This window comes from Hylaeus anthracinus, unplaced genomic scaffold (assembly GCF_026225885.1).
Source record: "Hylaeus anthracinus isolate JK02 unplaced genomic scaffold, UHH_iyHylAnth1.0_haploid 11997, whole genome shotgun sequence".
NCBI lineage: Eukaryota > Metazoa > Arthropoda > Insecta > Hymenoptera > Colletidae > Hylaeus > Hylaeus anthracinus.
Window position 1 is genome coordinate 12,050,999 of NW_026534344.1, and position 23,892 is coordinate 12,074,890.

Sequence of the window (23,892 nt, forward strand, 5' to 3'; positions counted from 1 at the left end):
GTTTGGCGCGAAATCGACCCTTCGCATTTCCACCCTAGGTACTGAGAATATTAATTCTGCTTTAAAATGCACGTCGATCTGTTAAAACGTAAACATATTTAAAAAAAGAGGTTTAAATTCTGTTAGAGTAACAAGAATTTAATTGCACTGCGAGGGTTGCCAAGAATTTTCTTTTATTACGGGAGGGTCAGAAGAGGATGAAGTTTAAGAGACACTACGTTAGGGTGTATAGTGTACATATAGAGATAATTACTGTAAAAGTGTGATCCAACAACAAAGTAGGCGTACAAAAATTTACTCTTCCATGTATATTCTATTTCGTATACATGCACAGTATTTTCATATTAAATCAAAGGAGTCTTATTACTTATCAAGAAAACAGTTTCATATAAATATCTATGAAGCATGCCTCATCCATCTTGTTAAATCTAAGTTCGTCCAGTGGGAACTACGAGAAATGAGAATTTTACGAAAGAGAAATTATGAGATGTTCTTTTCAAATGGTTGTGAAATCTTCGATCGACGTTAATCAGCGCATCAATTCGATCGCGGATCGAGAATCGCGATCGCGATCGCGATCGCGATGGACGAATTCTTGACGGTCGGAACGCGAAAAGAGAAGCAGAACGGCGGAAACGAGTATTATCGTTTGTATTAAAGCGGTCCGGAGGGCGACGCTGAACGATACAAACGGCATATGAGCCGGAGCGTACGACGCGGGGGTGGGTGGGCTAGCCTCTCGGTGTGAGCAATTTTATGGATTTTTTTTATCGTTGTGGTGGTGGACTGTACAGCTGCAGCCAGTGGGATTCGGATATTCAATGTCGGCGTACCTGTATGGATATTAAATTAACACCCGTAAGCCGCGAGTATTAACAACTTTGCAAAAGATTATACGAGATTATGAGCTCAAGCGGGAACACGTGATTTTTAATGCCGTCCCGCCTAGCTTTCGTGCCTCCTCCATTCCTTTGTAATTTATAAATAGTTACGGCTCATTGGCTACCTCCCGTCCACGTTTATCGATTCCTATCGAATTGAAACTGTTCCCTCTCCCACACCTTTATTCGCTGTTTTTTTTTCCGCGATGGTCAAAACTTGTTTCCTCGTCGTTACCAACGATCGCTACAAAGATGAAAGAGTTTACGAGGAACGTTGACACTTTGAAACTTTGTTTGCGTAGGTTTTCCCCCCGTTCTCTAATCGTCGAAAGTGTCTATTGACGAATGAAACGATTTCGATAACTATTTCGATGGCCGAAAATCAATTTCTACGCTATCGTTATACATAAAAACCTGAACGCATAAATCTTACGGGATCAAAGATCAACGATCACTGGCGTCGATATATCGATTTCGATCGCGATAGAGAGGATTCAAGGCGACAATTATTTCCGGAAGTATTAGTGAACCCGTGCTGCGTTGAACTTTGAACTTGTACTCGAGACACAAATTAGCCACACAACGATCATCGTTCTACGTATGCGTGGTGTAGTCGTGCGATCTTTTACGTTTTATCATTTTGAGGTGGGTATCTGATTGCTATGTCATAAGATAAGCCCACGCGATTAATTAAACGTTTGGATGGATCTTCTTGGCATCGTTTATGATTGTCTAAGATATTACTAAGATATTACTAAGATAGTTTCGACAAGATAATTTCGTTGGAATCTCAGTCTCTAATAATAATGATATTTAAACGAGAGATTTTTTTTTAATGAAATAGAATGGTGTTTTAGAGAAACACTTATGTAACAATTTTTAAAGGAATCAATATGTTCTACGAAATAGCGACTATTCATTGTTGAACTTTTCACACGTAACATGAAATGATTTTATAAAACGTTTAAATTCGTTATACATCAAAGAAACGTACATTTAAAATTTGCTCTGCTGTAAGTTCGATCTATGTAATCACTAATCAATTTGACTAAACTTGCACTATCCCCTCATCTGATTGCAAACGTTCAAAATCATCTCCCGCATAAATGGCGGCGTTCTACTAAATTTACTTTTATCTCCAAAACGGCCCTCTATTTAATCTCGCCACTCGTTGGCAGAACAACTTGCGAATAACGAATGCATAACGTAACGCATTATTTCACGGGGGAATCTCGCACAGACAGTACTGTGAAATAAATCTGGAGATTCGATACGCTACTTCGGGTCTACAATTCACCGTAAAAGGTTAATATTCGGCGCGGTAATCCACCAACGGAATATCGCAGATCACGCATAGCGGCCTTCGACGTTTTCCAGCCCCGTCCGCAGCGGTATTAACTTCGTGCGCGATTTACAGCACGCCGCGCGCCGGCTCGCCACCGTTTCGGTGGAACTCGAAATCTCCGATACAACCGTCATATCGTTTCATGAATGAATGCGCTCGGCCCAAAATCCCCAAGTCGACCTTCTGATCCCTTTGCGTGGCCAGGAGCTTGCGTTTTAACCGCTGCGAGCACTGGCCACGCGAATATTTTCAGGCGTACCCTGGCCAACAAGCTCTGTTGTGCATAGGAATCGACAGAAAAATTTGTCTGTTAGTCACGAAGAGTCTTTGGGGTCTGGTTTTTTAATTAGACACCAATGGTGTAGGATATACTCGATTTTTAACCGACTTCGAAAAGAAGGAGATTACTCAATTCGACATGTATATTTTTTTGTACGTTAACACTAAACCTATTGCGACCAGTCAAATGACTGTTTTCGAACTTTTATATACAGTTCTTATGTGCAATGTGTGAATTATATACAATTGCTTCACGCATTATTCAATTTAATTGCACGTAAAATATTGTTGCATTTGTACCATTACGGTAGAAATAGTTACAAGTGAACGTCGGTAGGTTTAGTTTAAAGATGGTGTCTGATGGATGTAGTTTTTTATTGACAGATGGAAGTCTGAAGCTTCTTATGGGATACCTTTGATATTGCAATGATGGTTCTTGTTCCTATCAATACTAGTTGGGAGGGTTTAATGTGAACTGGAGTGATAGGGTTTACACGAAGTGGAATTTGAAGGGATGCATACGTTTCTTCATGCAAAATGGTTAACTTGGTACTCAACGTGTTCTGATGTTGGAAACCTCGGTTACAACCAACGACATATCTGTCTCCAAAAAATAATTTACATATGTATAATGTTTTTTGAAGTGGACTATCATAACACGATCGAAACCTGCACGACACATTATCGCACTCCTTGCAGTCCGAACTTCTATTTAAAATAAGCCGATAATCCGCAAAGCTCCCATCAAAACTGTAGCGACAACTACTAAAGTAGACCTCCAATCACATTAATAAATTAATTCACTTCTCTTAATCCTCTCTGCAATCCTGTCCCTTGATCATCTTCAAGTTCCAACACCAAAACCCTTCCAAAAGATGAAACGCGCGAGAACGGATTGTCATCCGCGGAAAGCATAACATTTCCGGCCCTAAAAAGCCAGAAGACGAGCCCTGAATCAACCCAAGGCACTCCAAAGCCACGCAGCGCTTATCCCTGAATCGCGAGCGCATCAACGAAACAGACATCGCAGTCGTCGCGGGCTCTCGATCACGGGACTCGTTAATTTCCAGACCTTTACTTCAGAAGCCTTCATAACGGGCGCGGGATCGAGTTCCCGACCGACGAAAATCCCGAGGACAGCCGGTTGATCCTTTGCGTACACGAGAACTTACGAGCTGGCAAGTGCACGCGCGGCTGCCAACAACGGTTCGACGCTAAACCCGCGAAACTGGAATGCTGGAGCGAGAGGAGCACCGTTGCAAAAAGATTAGCGAGACAGAGAGACGGAAAAGCAAGGTGAACACGGTATGGGTGCGCGTATGGGCGTGTTTACGGGTGTGTGTGTGTGTGAGAGAGAGAGCTAGGGTCCACATACTAGATGCAAATCGGCCTACGGAAGAGATACGCACCGGACGACCGCAGTGCAGCGCAGCAACGCGTGGATCGGAATGCAGCCAGCCGTTGCAATGGCAAAGGTAATAATTGATATATAGCGATGGCATTGGCCGCTGACAGCCGCTAACCCGGCCGAATACGGATGACACTCGGTAATCCTCACTCTCATACCGGTTAGTGTCCACCTATATTCCGTGGCGTCCCATTTCCCATTCCCATGGCGTGTAAGCTCAGCCTCTCTTTCTCTCTCTCTCTCTCTCTCTCTCTCTCTCTCTCTCTCTCTCTCTCTCGTTTTCCCTCCTCTGTACATTACATATACGTGGCTCCCCTCGCTCTACCTGCATCCACCCCCTCGTCCAGGTCTACCAACACGGATCAACGACGTGTGTCCGTCGCGGAGGGTAGTGGTGGAAGGTAGAGCGACGCAGAGCCAACAGAGCCGGACGGGAACACAGGGAATGCAACCCCACCGTGCGGGGGTGGGACATGGGCCGAGGGAGGCATGCTTGCAGCCAGAGGCTGCACCACGGAGTCCTCGTGCAACGACGCCACCGCGCGGTATGCGATGCAACCATACTAATCCGCCGATGGATTTATGGTCTTAATCACCGGCGGATTATCTCGGACAGCCGCGCTCTGCTGCCACCGACCGAAACATACGCCTGCCTCTTTGCAGATAACTGTACCTAGCTTCCCATCCCGCTTGCTCACCACGCTCCAACGGTCCTCCTCTTGCTTTCGACGTCTCCCTCCGGCCCTCTCGACGGCCGGCTGTCTCGTTCTCTTCCTCCTCGTTCCTCGGAGCCCGGCCTATGATGTCTGGACCTCTTATCCGACGAGACGCACTCGAGTCACAGGATGAATCGGTTGGTTGCTCGACGAGCCGAACAGGAGTTGAGATTTTGGGATGATCCACCCTGATCGGGGGGTTCTTTTAGGAGAAGTTGGGGGTACTTTTGGGAAAATGTTTGTTAGAGGATGTAGTATGTTTAGTAGTGTCGAGTGGTGCGACTTGGCTTAGAAATTGGGTGCAAATTCAAGAATTTGGGTGCAATATTCTTGACAATTTTTCCTAGGATTTAATAGTATTTAGACTATTGGAGACTACGTAATCAAACATCTATCGAGATATTTATTTTTATAAATTCATACAAATTCATGAGTTTCGTTTAAATTCGTTTCCTTGGATGCTTGACTTTCAGAATTAATTTTTTTAGTTAATCAGTGAAAAGTACCGTTATCCATATATGGATGAACGTTTGTGAGGATGTTGAATATTCCTATTTACTCCACCATCGATGAAAGATTCTAAGCTTCCATATAGTACCACATCGCATCTCACAAATCTTCTCATCTTTCTATTTCCTACAAGCTAATGAACGAATGAAAGGACGATCATATAAATTTTCAGAGAGAGCTAGACACCCACGGAGCAGATAGAGGCTTCGATCAGGAAACAAAAGCCAGTGCCGAAGTTTTCCGAATGGCACGACCGCAGACTGGCCGGATTCCCATTCGGATTTTATCCGAAACGGCGGTAAATCCGCGGACAAAATAGATAAGCTTCGTCCGCGGTTATCGGCGAGCATTAAATGTTGCATCGGGATTAATTAAGCGTAATGCAACGACTAGAACTGACTAAATGCCCCGCAATCGCGCGCGCCCGTAAATTTCGGTATCTGGAAGTTCGCGTGTTGTGCAGAAATTTCCATCGAAGAATGACACGACCGAACGATATGGTTCAACGAATCGTACAACCACCGTGGATCGCCCTGGGGATGATTATGGTAAGCGATTAGGAGGTAAAGCGACGGGAACAGGTGCTGTGTTCTACTACTCGCAATGTGAAAAATTTTTCGGTGATTTCGACGAAATTGATGTGTTTTCCATAATGCTTCCATATCCTACTTTTGAGTGGACCGGATATTGAAGGATTAAAAATTATTCATAGCATTCTCAAAGACTGTAATATAAGAATTTCATGTAAATAAATTAAAATTATCGCAACTATTGTATGCTGTATAATCCATTTATGATTTGAAGGAATAATGGATGTGGTGAACATATGTGAATGCAAGATTATTTTATTAACCTGACACCCCCTGAAGTTTTTCATTATTACGCTAAAGCAAAAGAAGATCGATAATGTAATAGAGAAAAACGAGGTGAATGGAGGCAAAAGTGAGCTATCGCGTAACAAATAACCAACACATCGAGTGGAGAATCATTATTACAAATGCAACAATACGATTATCAGGAATAGGATTCAGACAAGTGAACAGTCTTCCAAGTTCTGCGCGGAAACTCCTCCCGCTCGGAGGCCTTAAAATAACATAAAAAATTCGTGAACGCGTCCATGGTTCCGCGATAGTTGGGATCTCCAGCATTTTGGTACATGGCGTATAGCACCGTGGCGGGAACACTGTGCCATGCTCTGTGTGGTTCTATAAATCCAGGAGGGCTTACCGGCGCAAAGCTTCCCTTGTGAGCTGCGCAACCCCACGTGACCTCATGCCTGCCCACTTCCATTCTCGTTTCTCTTCCACCCCGATCCCAACGTTTCGTCCGAGCTCTCGTGATATGACCGTTCCTAAAGGTCTTGCTGAAACGCACGAAACCGCAAGGCTTGTCAAGTCGAGAAGCATGTCCTGCCGCTTGATCCAGCTCAAGCTACGGACTAAAGCCTTGAATTCGCCTTGTTTGCTCGCTTATTCGAACAAACGCCACGAATTTATTCGCCGTTTGCAACAATAGTGTAATATTCGCTCTCGAAGGGGAACCCGATAAAAAATTCCCAATGCGACTAGGAACGAAAAATCTTGCGCGAGCAAATTTATTTTTGCTGATTCTATAAAACCCAGATCTCGCTGAAACTACATTCATCCGAGTGTATTTTCCTATAATCTTAATTACTTTTCTTTAATGTATATAAAACTATATTAAAACCAAGAATTGGAAATTTTTCCAACGAATAATGTTAGGCTATCTCAACGATCGTTTCTGTGTAGTTGATAATGAAGTTTACTGGGATATCAGATAGCAATGATAATAATAATGATAACTGGTGAAGTTGAAGACATTTTGTTTACATCGTTTGCAAGAAGGACAAGTGAAATTGTTCAAATAAAGTGCTGATAGTTAATGATAGTGAAGTATTTTTAATAACAATTATCTGAAAATTATTGGTAGCGATAAGTGAAGGAATGCCATTTTCAGGAGATGAGCAATGTTCGCAGACACGGGTCGTCGAGGTATCGAGCATGAATTGTTGCCTTTGTAATCGATACTTCAAGGCATCAATGCGCCCATTGTAGGTTTCTGTTGCTACTTCGATCAACTCGAATCGAAAGCTACTCAGATTCGAGCTCGAACAGGGCAGCACGTTACAGAACGTACAGCGTGTACGTGATAAATGCAATCAATTTTTACGCTAAACCAACCATCGACACTTTGGTTATTTATAGTTTGACAAAAGTATCTTATTTTTAACTTTCATCGAACTATATATTACTTTCAATTAATTCAACGTATAATTCTGTTCAATTAATTTCAATAAAGGACAGGCTTTCCTGAAAGGAGCTTCGAGATATCATTTTTTAATAATATAACACACCTGTCAGCATAGTCTCAAACTATTATTTTTATGTAGTAATTTAAAATTTTCGTCCACCGTTTGGTAATCTCTTTAGGAGTTTGTATTAATTGTTTATCATTTGTTACTAATGTTTCCTAATCTCCAATAAATGTAGGCTTCTGAGGAGGTGATGAGTTTTTAACGAGTTATACAGCTTTGGAAATACATGTGCGATATTCAGCGAGTGCTTCGCGACGGGAAACGATGAGTCGCGATCAGAGCAGATAGAAGCGTTTCCGTTGGGACGAAATTGTTTGTCCGAAATCAGAAGTGTGATCGATGGAGGCTCGATCGACCGATAACCCGTCAAGAACGCGATAGCGGTGTCTTTTTTCGACGAAAAAAAATGTAACGACTGATGTCGAGAATCGATTCATTTTGCACCTTTCGATTGCGAGCAATTAGTCACGAGTTGGTAAATTAACCCCACGTGATTCTGAAGTTATTTTTCTTATCACTCTCATAGTACCCTACGTGAAAGACCATGAATACCATTTGGTCAAAACGTTAATTAATATTTACTAAATGTAATGCTTGGACTGACATTGCGTTTAGATTATTAATTACAAATCTAGACTGCGGATTCTTATGCAAAATAAAATCTGTGTAAACGTACCTAGAAAAATTGAACTTACTCCGCAATTATTTTAATATGAACTTTACTTTTAATATTTGTTTATACTATCGCATACTGTGTGCATTTTCCAGTTTCTTACGCATTGAAATTTCCCATAAATGCATAAGAATCCGTAGTCTAATAATTAAGGAACGATAATGCTTGGATTGATATAAAATTAAGTAATTATGATCCCATACCAGAAAGCAATTCATTGTTGTTTTAAAATTGGTTAGTTTGGGTGCCAAAGAGAAGGCGAAGATATGCAATCGTTGAAATATTCTCACTCACCCTGACTCGAGGTTCTGGAAGATTCGTCCACAGCCCTATCTCTTCCCTGGTCGACATGTCCGGATACCGATTTCTCGTGAACAAAGCCTCCAGCTCCTGAAGCTGTTGCGACGTGAAATGTGTCCTCTGCCGCCTCTGGCGTTTGTTCTTCTTCCCGTCCTTATCGTCCGCGTCGTTTACCCCGACCACACCAGCGGGCGAAACCACCCCTCCGCCGGCTCCCAATTCGTGTTTCACTTCTGTCGGTGTCCGAACACCTGAAACGTGTTAAGATATCACGTTCTTCACGAAAAGAAACACCGACACTTATCCTACGAAAACACACTCCGGCGCAGATAATAATTCAAACGACGGGCCACACGCACCTCCATCTAGATAACAATTATTTCACGCTTCGTCGTTGCTTTGGAAAATTATTTATCAGAAAATCGATTCGGAGAACAATAACAATGGTTCGTCTCTTGCAAGCGTATTTGCTTTAGAAAGCAATACTTTAACTCCTGTTTTCAAATGTAAATAATTCTTGCAATTAATCTTCAATTTTAATAATCGTCGCGTAATTGTAACGGTCTGAGCAATCTCGTGATCGAAACGTCGTGAATGAAGAATTAAATTAATTTTATGTTCGATAAAATGAAATGGTACGCTTCTCTATCAATTTTATAGTATTTAGTACATTCATAAGTATATCGAAGAAGAAAAGCTCTCTTTAAAATTACAGAAACTATGCATTATATTTCAAGAGACACCAGTGCAGTTCGCGTCGATTTTATCCGCGCAGTGCAAACATAAATTGCTCAGCGATTATTTGCCCTGTTACGGTTACGTCGGATAGTGTCTGATAAAATTTCATACGGGAACTCTGAGGTCGCAACTGACTTCATTAAGGCATGCCAGAGTTAATTTCGCACGAAACCTCAGCGTAATATCCGAAACTACTGCATTGGCTCACCTTGGAGCTTTAGAATCTCGTTAAATATTATTTATATTCATTCTTGGTCGCGATAAAAATTAGCTTAGAACGATAAAGAAAATATTTTATCGCTAATAAAATTGACCGCATTCCTCTTCCTATCGGTCCCTTTCATCGTGATTTGAATCTTTGCTCGTCGCTGAATGACGAAATGAATTGTAGAGATTTCGTTTATAATTATCGAGCGATTTAAGTAGCCTTTGATGTATTTTTCTTTGAGTACATTGCATTGTTGGTATGTTATGATTTGTTTACATTCCGACTTTGCTTTGAAACAATTTTCAGAACCTGTGTATTATATAAATGTATGTTCAACCTATCGTATAATTTATTAAATTATCACGTAAAATTAATTTAATAGGACTACAAAGATGCAATGTATATAGATTATAAGAAAATATAAAGGTATAAAGGCACTCTGTGATATATATATATAAATTAAAAACTCTCGCTTATTTTCAATTACAGTTTAACCCTCGAAAGGTGCCATTTAGTCCACTCGTCTATTTATTTATTAAACACAATTGTAACATTTATAGATTCTGAAGAGGATTCTAAACAAAAAAGTGTCTAAGTAAATATGTTGGTGAAGACTGAAAAATTGCCACATTTTAATTCCTATAGTTTAATTCTCACTTAAGCCACCCCATTTGGTATCGTCTCTAATATGCAGGATCGTTTGATCGGTGTAATCGCTGCTACATCCAGCCTGTAGCCTGCCATTTGAGAGTAACATAAATGCGTTTGTCACCAGTGTGACAGTGACAGGTGAGAACGCGTCCACCCCTGACTCCGTGGGCAGCAAACCGCTAGCTTTCCTTACTCGCATTGACAGCCACATGATCGATCGCCTCCTTTTTCAAAGAATACCGCTATCACTGCGTCTGATGATGCCGCTAACTATCTTCCAGGTCGAAACGACCCTGCCTATTTACAGAGGTACCTAATCGACATAAGGTCGCGCTGATAGCAGCAGCGTTTGCCCCGAAGATCGTTCGATTCCTCTCTATCGCTATACTTCAATTTACTCAGTAATAGCCCGATCTACAGCCTTGGAATATCACGCTTTGGATTCTACAATATTAATAAAACCAGATAGTCAACCCTCACCCCTCTCTGTTAAAGGCAAGCCGTGGGATGTTACGGAGTAGCGATCATTAATTATTTCAGGCCACTGATTATCTCAGTCTGAACCTCCTCGGTAATTAACGCGGTAATACTCTTTCTAATTCTTTGTTTTGGATGATCGTTCACTAAACTTTCGTGTATGTATTACTCGTGTGATGTGTAATATACTAACAGATAGGAAATTTCCTAATCAGCGTTGGATTTAATAGGCAAACATTTATTAACCTTTGATCTTTGTAAAGGTTTTCTGAAAAACAAATATTAAAAATTCTGAAGATATTAAATATATAGTTGTGTTTAATATACGTCTACAGTATTAGACACCTTAAAAGTAAGACTGTTTCTACTTTCACTCCCTCATCACTAACAACCCTCTGTGTTATTCTCCACTAAAGATTTGATTTACAACAAAGGAAACAATGAATTCAATTCCAATGAAACAACTTACTTCACATCACGTTTGTTGTCAGGTATTTTTGAAAGGCGATAGAATGTCCAAGCCAGCTAGTGAATAAATCCCAGAATTATAGAACGAACAGAGAAGCGATTCTATCATTCATCCCGAAGAGGAGTCCAAGGAAGTTGACCAAACGAGGAGTTTTGAATTCAGGCACACTTGGAAGCTTTAGTGGCAACAAGAGGAACGTGCTGGACTCGCGTAAGGAGCACGAGAGGCCTCGCCCTCGTCTCGGGATTACAACGAGTGAAGTGAGATCCGTCCCCGGGGTTTTGTTGTTAACCAGGACCGTAAGACTCCGAGAGATATTTCAATTTGCGGGGATTTGGGGCGGATGCGAGAGCGTCGGCTAAGTGCCGAACAAACGTGCAAACAAACGACGGCAGCATTTTCCTCGCCTTTCTCGTGGTGCACCCGACGACACTCTCTATTATCATTTGATTTCATAGTCCGTGAGAACGGGAGACGATCATGCCTGGCTGGAATTTCCTACACGATTGGTGCACGAATATCTCTTCAGGAAAATTATATTAGGCTTTACATTATAGACTCGTACCTGCGATTCCTTCGTCATTTTCTCCAAGTCGATTGCAAAGGATTTTCCAAGAGGGGCGTTAGCGTTTTGATTTTTCAAAACGAGATCTTAGAGTCATTTTTGAGAAACCATAGACGTCAGACGTTATTATTGTTAATCTTGATCATTTTTTTTTTGTTTGTTTGATGTTTCCAAGTGGATGTAAATATGTTGGTGAATATATAAATATATACACGTACAAGCTTATTTATATACATAATTATAATGAAAAATTCGTTTGGTAATATCAAAACTATTACTTAATTTAGTCAAACTTCTTCAATAGGCATAGAGGATACGAATATTTATGGAATTGAGTGTATATCCTACATAATCACTAATAAAATTACTTAGAAGTACGATAACCATTGCAAAGGGTTAATATTGTAAATGAAAAGGATACAAGAATAGACTATCAAAATTTATAATTTCATCAAATTTCTTCATCGTCTCGTGCATCTATACTAAGGTTGAGTTCGAACTTTGAGTTTCCCCCTTATCACTGATAATTTAATTTAGAGGCGCAGGAGGATTGGGGTCCGAGACAAGATGTTTAGAAATCGTGGAGGCATACCTTTTCGGATGTCTGGCCTGTGCGTGGTGTTCGTGCGGGACCTGGGCTGCGCCGTAGAGAATCCACCAGAGGGTGTCGTGGGTGTCGCACCTGGTGTACTGGGGTTGCTTCCACCGGGGGTGTGTGCTCCGTGACCCGTCGAATCGAGCCTCGCCAAGCCCCCGTTCGTCTCGTCTCTGAAGTCGCCCTGCGCCCATACTGCAAAACGCATCACACCCTCTTGCAACGTCGTCTAAGCTCTCCGTAATCTCCACTATTTACTAACTTATTTCGTTATTAAGCCGGGATTTCGCGACGGCCACTTTCGCCGCGTCGAAACGACGATGTAAACAGTCTTCCTACACGAAACTGGAGCCTAATAGCGCGGATGTCTGAGACTCGTTAATTCGGCCGCTTAATTCTCGATCGTTAAACGTGACGCTTCGTATGAAGCTTCATGGCAACATTCACTTATGGCATCTGCGGCCAGAATTGAAATTAACAGCGAGCTACGGTATTTTCGCGTCTACTTTGTTCCCTCGTTACTGGATTACGTGTAATTTGGAACGATTAAAGCAGAGTTACATTTATTACGTGATAAGTTAACAGTGTTTTTTCTTGTGAAAATGATATGAGAATATTTTGTTGAATTTCTTTTTGTTTGAATCTTCTACGTTCATATGACGTTTATATTTTCGTTGTTGGAGAAATGGTTGTAACAATTATCGAGGATACTTTTAGCACAAAAAATGTGTCGACTCTTCTATCAACAGTCCCTATGAAGCGATTCGTGTGAAATATTGAAAAATTATTATGTTTCTTGGTGGCTGGCGTTTGTCACGATGATTTGTTGGAAACATTCACTCGAGGGACGACGATTTTGTCAACTATCGTGTCGTGTTCGAATAATAGTGGATACGAAGTCCCAGAGATCTTAACCGACGAGGACTGTGTGTAGGCAGAGAAAGTTTACGCGTCCTGGGAGTTTCGTCTATTTTCTCTTTTAATCGGGAGTTCCCCGATTCACTCGTGGGGTGAAGCTGTCTGGATTTATTCCAACGATTTTAAATATCACGTGGTTACATGCGTACATTTCGCAAAATCATCTCTTAAACCGCGGTCCTCGCGAATGTAAATGATTGGTGAGACGAAGGGGATGTTTTCGTCTAAATTATACAAATGAAGTTACCAAATGATTAGAATTACGAGAAATGTATACACACGTTGGTTAAAGTTTGCAATCGTTTATTTGATTAATTTCATTCGTTTAATTCACTTGATTCACTTGATGTATTTAATTATTTTTGTTTTATGCATTCCGTTGAAGTGATTTGTCTCATTGTATCTTATTGTATTTCGTTCCATGGATGTGGTTTATTTTATCGTATCTCATTCTATCTCACTTTATGCTTTATGCATTCTATCTCAAAAATGCCCAAATATAAATTCTTTTCCCTCGCCATGTTCTCTTCCGGAGAATAAAAATTTTCCTATTTCTACATACGCGTTCAATCGATTTGCTCTTGTTAATTCCCGAAGAACACCTCGAAAATGATCGTCCAGACAAGAATACCTCCGGTTGAGGAGAAGTAACGTACATGTTGGGTCGTAACACACTTGGCAGTATCCTGGAAGAGTGACACGCGCGTCTCCGTCGTACGTAGTCGACACCGTGGCACTAAATCAGCCCCGAGTTACGCGCCGACTAATTGTGAACCACGTCCCTCCTCTTTGCCGCCCCCGTAGAAACCAAATATAACTAAACGGAGCGAAACTAAACGGCCAGGCCGATTAACGTCTCTGTTGGTTGTCTACCACCGACAGCACACGCACACGTACCCTATTCTCGAACACACATTCGAGTCCAAGAATGCTTCCTATCTCTCCTTTTCTCTTGTGTTTTTTCTTCTTCCTTTTTTTTTGCTACGGTAAAATACTGATCGTGGATAAATAATGGTTCTGTAGGAGAAAGAAAGAGAGAACAAGCAGTGTGAAACACGGCTTCGTTGTTAGTCGATGACGAAAATTAGTTTACGGCGAAATAATTCTGTTTTTTCGGGGGTGGAGCAGTGACGTATATCGCGTTGTTTGCCGTTTAACACGTGTCGTTGAGATATAAGAGTGTGCGATCAAGGGTAAATTGATGTCGACGTAGTATGTACATTTTATTAGTGCATGAATTGCTTTAGTCTCTTTTGCCCACCTCTGTTCATAAGTAACGCCATCGAAAGTATACTTGAAATCGACCAATAAACTCAATTTCCTATTCAATCATGACTGAAAAATACCAAAAAGCTGTCTCTTGAAAATGATGTTGTCAACACAAAGATTGAGTAGTATTCCTCGAATGGAGTAGCTCTGCAACGCGCTATCTTTCGAATAATTTCAATCGCCATTGGTTATGGTGATTCATAGTCGATAATCTGAAGGAAGTCGAACGCTAGTTTCCCGATAGCACCTGCATTTTTCGCAATTGTTGTTACACAATCGCGAAGCATCGCTTCCAATCGCGACAAATTCTCGTTGCACCGACGTTAGACGATATTCGTTTGCGTTGAGCCAACGAATCTGATATCGCTCATCGTTTTCGAATACTTTCGAGTCCAGAGAGTAAGTAGGGGTTGGCAAAAGTATTCGTCTAGTAAATTCATAAAAATGAAGTCTCGTTTCCATTTGAACGACCCTGGTAATTCCAGGCGGACCGATTTCCCCGATAATGCTGGCCTTAAATAAACCGGACGGAATAGTTTCTTAATCTACGATGTGCAAACAGATCGGTTACCTATTTGGGCGGCTGACCAGAGAACACGTGTAAAGAGCTAGGAATGGCCATACGAGGATAAGCTGGCACCCTGAGGAGGGTGGCCAAGCGGTTTGTTTGTCAGGGCAGTCCCCGAGGAAAAGCGAGTGATGTCGCGTTATCAGCGATGCCTCCTCGACGACAAACATCCGAGCACGGAACCATGGACTCCGTGCAATTTATCACGATCCACGTAACATTACAACGTGATCGACGTAACTCTCGAGAAAGCGTATCTCGAGATATTAGCGTCTGACAATGAGATACAGTAGCTACTGTAGACGTATCAAACACGTGGCCCCTATTATATCCTCGGGATAGTAATATTTGAATACTCTGGTTTGCGTAGAATACTAATATTCTAATCATTCAGTTTCTTCGAAGCACTATTTTACTAATCCTGCTCCATCCAAAGTGAAGGAAATATAAAATTTCAAAAGTAAATATAAATAGTATTGCGTGACACTGTCACTCGAATAATTTTGCTAAACCACGATGATACTAACGAAAGTGAAACGAATCGAGTCCACCGTTCTCCTCTCATCCTATTTTTAAAAATGGGACATTAGTTCTTATTGCAATTGGAGAGACTTTTTGAAAGTCTTCTAACGCACGACTGAAAATATATCTCGAGTTCCAAGAAACTCGGAAAATATTGGAATTTCGTGTTTACTTTTCCAGTTGGATTCGGTTGAGTTCAACTTCGAGTTCCTAAAATAATAAACTACATCATGATAAATGCCACGGGGGAACCTACACCATTGCTTCCTTAGCGTCGTTTTTTCTATTTCTATTCTTTTTTTATAGGGCGTACACGCCGATCGATCGTAAATATCCCTGTAATCCGGACAATATCGGATCACCCAGCGCAGAATTAAAATTATAACGTTTCGACGGCACTAAAAACGTATCCTTCCTTACTGATTTGATTAAAACCGGTGTATACCGTTGAAACTTCCTCGTTCCGACGCTTGTGTATTATTTCAAGATTAGACTTAATCTTATAATCTACATCCTGATCCGACACACGCTATTTAAGCGACCTACTCAACCAGCGAAATTTATTGACCGCCATTTCTCACGTTTCAATATCTTGCTGCTCGACGCCGAGCCAACGTCGATTCTTCCAACGTAAGGCTCTCTGCTCGGCGAAAATTCATTGTTTCGGAGAAAAATCTCCGCCGGATAAAAATAGAAAAATACCCGATGACCAAGAAGATGAAAAGAAAACGACAGGATCAGGATCGAGATGCATTCAGGAATATCCTTTCGGAGCTGTGCGCGACACTCGAAGACAAAGGGCTGCTGTTATGAAGCTTTCCTATTTTGTACGATACAACCTCGAATGTAGTTCCCACGGGATCCCCTGCAGAGTTCTCGGAGGCTTAAGATGTCGTATCGTTTGACGGTTGTGGCGTTCGCTACCACGGATTCGTGGCAGAGTTACACGATACGAGAAAACGGAAGATCCTCGAAGGGGCGGAATACGGCCAAGAACAACCCCACCCTTTTCTGTCAAACATTTGACACCCGCGGTGGTCAGTGGCTCGAGGATATTTGTGTCCTCCGTTTACCAGGAAAATCGTCTATCGATCCCCTATTCTCGAGAACAATGTTACTTGGCGACCTTTCAAAAATATACTCTCTCGTTACTGTTGAAAATTATATGGCAGTGCAACTCGGCGGACTCCTAGAAGAGTATAAGGGTTACTATACGAATCTTATTATTTACAGTAAATTGGATGAAATTCTATTAGTTTGCAATATATCTTCAGTTTTCTAAAGCTTCGACATTCTCTGCAAAATGTATTTTTAAATAAGAGTGGATATATCTTTTTCGAAATCCATTTTGCTCGATGATATCAACAGGAAAGTACATTTACCCACCCAATCTAAACATTTATTTATAATGTTCGTATTCGTACGAAGCATTCCAGTACTCCCAGCCCAACTTTGCACTAGAAAACAGCAATAGCCTCCAAGATTATAAATATTTGCCAGTCTCGATGTATTCCAACATCCCAGGACCGAGTCTATCTCATCCAGATCTAAATCGATCCCCAAACGAGTACCGATATCCTTCGCAAACGGAAAGGCAGAACTCTCGCGCAGGTATTCGTAAGTTTTCCCAAAGCCTCGACATTTTTCTTGGCCTTGTTTCCGGGAAGGGGACGTTGAAAGCGGAGGCTGCGTGGAGTTCGTGACACCGCTGCGCTCTCATTTGCGGAGAGGTGTCCCGTTGCAGGGGTTCTCGCATGGAAAACGACACGTCTCGACAGAAACTGAGATCTAAGACACTTTACCTATATGTAAGCAATTTGTTGACGACATACGATCGAACAGAAAAACTTTTAATCGTCATTTAATTCAATGACGAATAAACAGTTGTTTATCTTAGATTTGTTATTTTTTTTTGTTTTGTCGCTCCGAAGAAAATATATCCCACGAATGCAAAAGGAAAAGTACGTATCTTTTTAAAAAGAATACAGTTTGGACTGTAGCTGGAGAATGTGGGGTGGTTGGGGAAGAAATAAAGAAAGTAGAGAGGCAAGGGATGGTAACTAGAGGACAGGACAGGTTGTAACTCACGAATTTATTACTTCACCCCGCGAGCTTCGAGTTACTTTATGCCAAAGACAAACCGGCCGGGTCCAAACCCGCGAAGGGGAGACGACGAAACGAATATCTCAGCTGCTTCGTCGCGTTTTTACGCCCGCTGAATATATTAGTGGACCGCTAATCCGCACGGATTTTACGGGGCGGCTGTGCATGCGACGTCGACGTCGACGAAGAAGACGACGCCGAGGACACCGTTTACGACACGAATAAACCCCATCGATTCCTGTCGCGATCGAAAGAATTCGTCTGACTTCTTGTTTGCGCGAGAAAATTACCGAAGAAAATTATTTTAACCCTTTCAGCTGTTTTTCCTCGCTTCTTCAGCCTTTTGCACTGAGAACTATCGACGGGGTAAAGAATTCTTCCCGTACGTATTATAGGAACTCGATTATTCGGTTAATAAATCGAATATTTCCAAAATGTACTTCTTTTTTAATGCTTCTTCTTTCACGTTGACGCACATTCCTTATCGATGGCGCACGAATAAATATGAGCTGTAGAAGAATATTTTATGGTTCGCCGTCCAACGTCGATAATCGTCGGCCAATGAGAGGGTAACGCGCGAGCATGAATAAAATGACATGTGCTGTAAAAATTGTGGGTGTTTAGTGGACCGTGTCGCGGTGTAACTCAACGAAGAAGAGGGTTCCAAGGGTCGCTGGAATATCGCGCAGCTGTGGGGTCCCTTTGGAAGTCGCACGAAATTAGTCATTCGCGGAAAATTCTTGCACTCGACTCCTTGAACGTCCACGAACAAATATGATAAATGATTTTATGAACGTTCTAACCCTTCCATTTTAAATCATCATTAGAATTAAGAGTTCTAATGGGGTGAGAAAAGAAAAGAAAAAGAATTGTACGCAAAGAGTACCAAAGTCTATAATTCGACAATTTTCCATTCAACGAATTAAAGAATCCTATTAATATTGCAATAATGCTCGGTAGTGTAGAGAGGAAAGGTAGAATGATTGCTGTGAGCTTTTATTTCGTCCTCGTTTAACACCCCTGGTAAAACGATTAGATGAATGTGTTGGGAAAGAAAATATTACCGTAATAATAAATCTACCGACGGCAAATGTCTGTCCTCGCCAAATATCTCTTGATCGATGCCGCGGATATTTGTACAGGCTTTATTACCGCGCGAGTAAAATTTCCGGGTAATAAAAGCAGGGCCGAAATAACGCGCCATCGATAATTTTGTATCGGAGATTACGCCGCAGTGGCGCGGATTATAATCCCCCCGGGTTCTATAACTCTGATAGATTGAATTCATTAGCATTTCAGTTTGTTGGGAAATTGAAAGAAAGAGAGGAATGTTTACGCCACCTCTTAGACCATTAACAATTAACTATTCTACAGATACCTATCCTGGACCTAGTCAAAAGCATGTAAACCCCGTGGTGCATGGCTCAGGGACTTCGCTTTCGTCATTAGTCAAAAGCATACGCTGCATGAACTTTTAACCCTCTCGACCCTGGACAAGACTTACAGTCTGTTCCATAAATATCCACGGTTCATTTACACCGAATTCCTGCAAACGGATACGGTAATTTGTAGCGGGCCACCCTCCACGAAACGCCAAAGTGTTTCTCCAAGGCGCTGACCGCATGCATTCCCAGCATCCGTGGAGGACAAGCCACGGGAAACCCAAAATGCGTCACGTAGTGCGTGGCAGCTTCATCGAAGCGATTTTCAAGTGACGGACGAGCACAGCCGCCCAGCCGATAATTGCCGAAGCAAGCCAACCCCCGAGGAGGAAAAACGTCGCGGGCACGTCAGGGGTTGAAGTACGACCGCTCGACGAGGGCACCTGCGGGCTCAGCCTGCTCACAATCACCGGGAGAAAGTCGCAGTCTGCTGCTCGGTCTCCGCTCCTAATCTCCGTAATCCTTGGCTTCCTTAGGAAGTCGTTTATTAGTCAACCATGCTGGGCGCGAAGCGTCATTGGGACAACGACCGAGCCGAGCGCAGCCGAGTGCCTTCAAGTCTGGCTAGGTTTATAAATATTCGGAAACGCTCGATCGATGATATTTTTGGTCGGGCCACTGTCAAAAGGGAATTTTCTTCTCACGGGAACATACGCGCACACTGACAATAATGGATGGGCGACATTCTCGTCTGGATAACAGATTTCTTATTGCGAATCAAAGATAAAGGAGCTTCGTTTCGGTAGACGTTATGATCTGAAGCTGACGATCAAGTCAGGTGCAGACCATCTCGTGCAGATACCTTGTTCGACTGCTTATTATTCGAACGACGATTATAATATGAATTGTAATAACGACTTATGTGTTACGTGTACAAAGATAGTTTTATTCGATCGCGAAGAAATGCCATTTAATCCCTTTCGCGTGAAAAGAAAACTGCACGTCAATAAAATTGTTTTAAGAATCGATATGCAGCCTCTCTTGAAATGTTTTGTGTACTTCTCTGAAGAAGTTGGCGGCATTGGACAAGTGTCGAAGCAAATAGGGCGTTTGTTTGACCGGTATGACAGGCCATGGGCCGGGCAATTCCACGGATAGGGTTCGGTAGCGCTTGTCAAGCAATTTGTTTAGTTTCAACTTGACAGAAGGGCGAGCACATGGGACCGATAAGTAATCTGAGACACAGTGTGTCTTTCCAGTTTAACACGCGTGTCACAACCGTTTTCAGGAAAGTCCGCGGATAGAATGTCTTTCAGACGGCCTGGCGCTACCTAGGAAATCCCCTGTGCTCACCGTGCTAATTAATTAGGGTATAACTAGGTTTCCCCCATGACTCTCGAATCGGATAAATGTCCACGACGATGTCGAGCCCTTTTTACGAGTACCTGCGAAATACAACGAATAAAGGGTTTTCCAAAAGGAAATTTAGATTTTTAGGTAATCATTCGTGGCTGCTATTCGTCTACTAAACAATTACATGTTTATCGAATAATTATTTCACATCGTGTAACGATACATACAAAATTAATGAATGGTAAAATAAAAAGAAAAATGTATCGTTCAAAATAAAGATTTTTAAATATCCTTCTGTTCTCTAGATATTTGAAAGAGTATGAACGAAGCGTGACGTGAATGAACGAATTTTAGTTATCTTCGCGGGACCTGTTATATTTTCAAACAGTTCTCGAATTACGTTTCCAAGGGTGGCAAGTTTTGCGACGGTCGCATGGTTTCCTTTCGTTCTCGGAGCCCCGGTTCTCACACATCGGCACGCACAGAAATTTCCTCGGCGGAACGACCCTCGACACCGACCCAGCCCACTCCAATCGAAACCCACTGAGTACACAAACCTCGTTCCTGAGGTAGACAGGGTTCTACCTTGCCGCGGCAGCTGAGATAATGGGAAGGAAATCAGTTCATTTCTATGTTGATCCTACGGGCTTGGTTCCTGTCGCGCTTAGAAGACCGCCACGATTGCCTCGGCGATCGAGAAAATCGAGCCGGAAAATCGACTTGATGGCCCGGCTCATCGAGCGACTTAACTAGCTTTGGCTAGTCTATAATGTATATTACGTACTATGCGTGGAAAGAGGTATGCGACTACGAAATTGCCAATTTATCCGGGCACTTTTTAATCGAAGACAAAGTTCGAGTCTTTTGTTCTATTGGATATCTTAAGTATGTGATGGGTATTGACAAAGTTTTTTGTAGAATCTCTAGGATTCTTCTACAATAGGGATTCTAAAGGGGTTGGAGTCGGAAGAGAACAGAATCGAATAGTTCCAAACCAGTTTCTTAATATCCCACCACCACAATTTTTAAAACAACTCAATCCTCGAACAGTAAATTGTTTTAACGATTAATCTCCAGAATACTTATACAAGAAGAATATTCAAGGGATTGAAGTCAGAAGAATAGTTACAAAGCATACGAGAGTTTCTTACACGTTCGATTAGAGAAAGAATTCAAAAAATGTTCATTTCAACTCAGAAGGGTTGCTTCATTTCAGACATAACACGCCATCACCATTTTTAAAACAATTCAATACTCGAGCGAACACTAAATTGTTACAACGATTAATCGCGCCCCCTCGACTTTTCGCATGGGTCGCAATATCCTATTAGCCCCCAAGGTGTTACCGCCGCGTGGATCGGTGACTGGCCGTTTATCCATCGTCTAAATCCGGCTCCGATTTCGTCGTGGACAGCTCAGGAAAAAGGGAACCCCCGGCGAGAATCTGTTATCCCTTTCGTCCAACGCCAATATCCCAATATTTTGTCAACAGGGTGGCATACGGGCTGCGCCGGCTTTTCGACCGTGCCCCCCGTCCTCTCCCCGTAGTCATTAACTACCCCTTTATTATAGCAGTCTCCGCAGATCGAGTTCTGGCAGATGCGCCAAAGTCAACCCTTGTTGCCTTCGTCTAATGGTGTTGACAAATTGCTCGGCTAGCCGCTAGTCCTCCCCAGGGATGGTGAAACTCTTCTGGGCCGCAGACTCATTGGCATTTAGACGCGCGATCTTCTGGGTCATTGGAATAAGACGTATCGGAGCCCTTTCGGTTTCGATCTTCCGCCATATGAATTGACACGTCAGGAATAATTGGAGTGGATAATTCCATGGATTTATTTAATAGAGGATTTTAACAAAATTTCACCTGACTGTTCTTTGATTAAATATGAATCGAATGAGCCTATTACGATTTAAATTGACTACCCCAATTTTATGAAAAACGATATCAAAATTTTGTAATTTTAACACAGACCTCTGGGTGCTATAATCCTTCGGGTTAGACTGTTACACTTTTTACACTCCCTATATTTTTTTGACTAGTTAATGGATTTAAGTTTTGAACAGAAGTGGAGGAGCCATTGTGAATACCTACTGATAATTTCAGTAAGAAAGTCTACTCTAATAGCGATTCGTTGTATTTAAGTAAATACTAGCTGTAAGGTGCATGTTACATAATGCTTTTTGGTTCGAAATTCGATTGTCTTTCGAATAGCGGAAACAAGAGTTGAGTATTCCATTTAAAAGATCGAGAATGATATACCCCTTAATACAATGCAATCTTGTATAAGTCAATTGACTGAACAGCTACCAACTTCCCCTCGATCCAAATTTCCAAAACAACCACTCCTTCAACCCTAATTAACTAGTAGAACCAAAATGGAACCCTGTTTAGGGTTGCGTCCATCTGTTCATGCCTGCCACCACCATATTCCCCGTCAAATAAACGAAAAATTCGCAACGTCTCCCTAAATCAAACCGAATCAGGATCGTTCTTCGCGAGCGTCTTGCCGTCGTTAAACAGAATGCTGGGATCAGAGGGAGTGGGATGCAAATCCCAATTCACTTAACCGATCAACGCGGCCGGCGCACCGAATTCGTCTCGAATTAATCGAACGAGCCTCGTGGGAAGGCTCGGAGGGGTGTGCACGATCGGGTGAACACCGAACAGAGAAAAGACCCGCGATTTCGTAAAGAGCGGAACCGAAGTACCTGCGGCGTGGAAGTGGTAGCTACTGGCTGCGGGACTGAAACTGAAACGGGGATAGGTGGGATGCCATTGGAATAAGATCGGGTTTAGCCGCAGTGTCGGGTTCGAGCCCCGGATAAGTCTGCCTTATCCCGATAAGCCGGTGAGTTAATGAATCACAAAACAGGTGGTGGCGCCACTGAGAGATCGTCTTCGTCCTCGACTTCCCTGTACGTGCAGCTGTATTCTTCCACCCACGATGAAATAACGCTCTCTACCTCTTTCTTTTTTAACCCTTTTGTAGTCTTTGGAACGCGTATAACGAGTACATGTATTCACGAGTCATTGAACCGATGGTAATTGCAAAATAAAAACGAATTGATGTTACGAAGCGAGATTGATGGTACAATGCAGGAAAAAATGTAAATCAAATTGTGTGGGAAGAAGTGTACTGAAATGATAGCGAATTATATTATTTTTGAATATTTCTAGACTATAGGAACATGTTTCTTTAGAGATCGGTAACGCGCAACATGTTCACTGGTAGCTAGGTGTTATAAATTTTTGTGGAACAAGCGGTAACATTTCTTTTAACCGTGTGACACCGACGACTGATACGGAATTAGGCTTCAATGTTTGTTCACGCACTCGTTGTCTCGTTTTTTATCTCAGGGACCGACGCATCGCCCCGTTAACGGTGTATTCAACTCTTAAATGAGAAATCGGACCGCGAGCTCATCGCTTTGGGACCATCTAATGTTGAGACGAGAGACGATAAGCGTCGACGTAATTGTAGCGAACTTTGTGACTCGTCTAGTCGTTATTTATTACAATAAACAGACCTGACGCCATAAATATGGAAAAGATATAATAAACAAGGAATTAGAGACGTTTCTATCTTAGCTTTGAGTCCTAATACAAAGGAAGAATAATATTGCAAA

At 42.1% G+C, this 23,892-nt stretch overlaps 1 protein-coding gene across 2 annotated transcripts in view; it reads right to left on the bottom strand.

Annotated features, from left to right (window-relative positions):
- LOC128889175 (pituitary homeobox x) overlaps nucleotides 1-23,892 on the bottom strand; it is a 36,941-nt gene that overhangs the window by 8,798 nt on the left and 4,251 nt on the right. The window contains exons 2-3 of one of the 2 annotated variants that reach the window (XM_054146562.1): nucleotides 12,148-12,345; nucleotides 8,442-8,680 (exon numbers count right to left, since the gene is read on the bottom strand). In XM_054146562.1, the coding sequence (XP_054002537.1) occupies nucleotides 8,442-8,680; nucleotides 12,148-12,345 (437 nt within the window). Of the gene's footprint in view, nucleotides 1-8,441; nucleotides 8,699-12,147; nucleotides 12,346-23,892 lie in introns of both variants that reach the window. The other variant, XM_054146560.1, reaches the window with a different exon arrangement.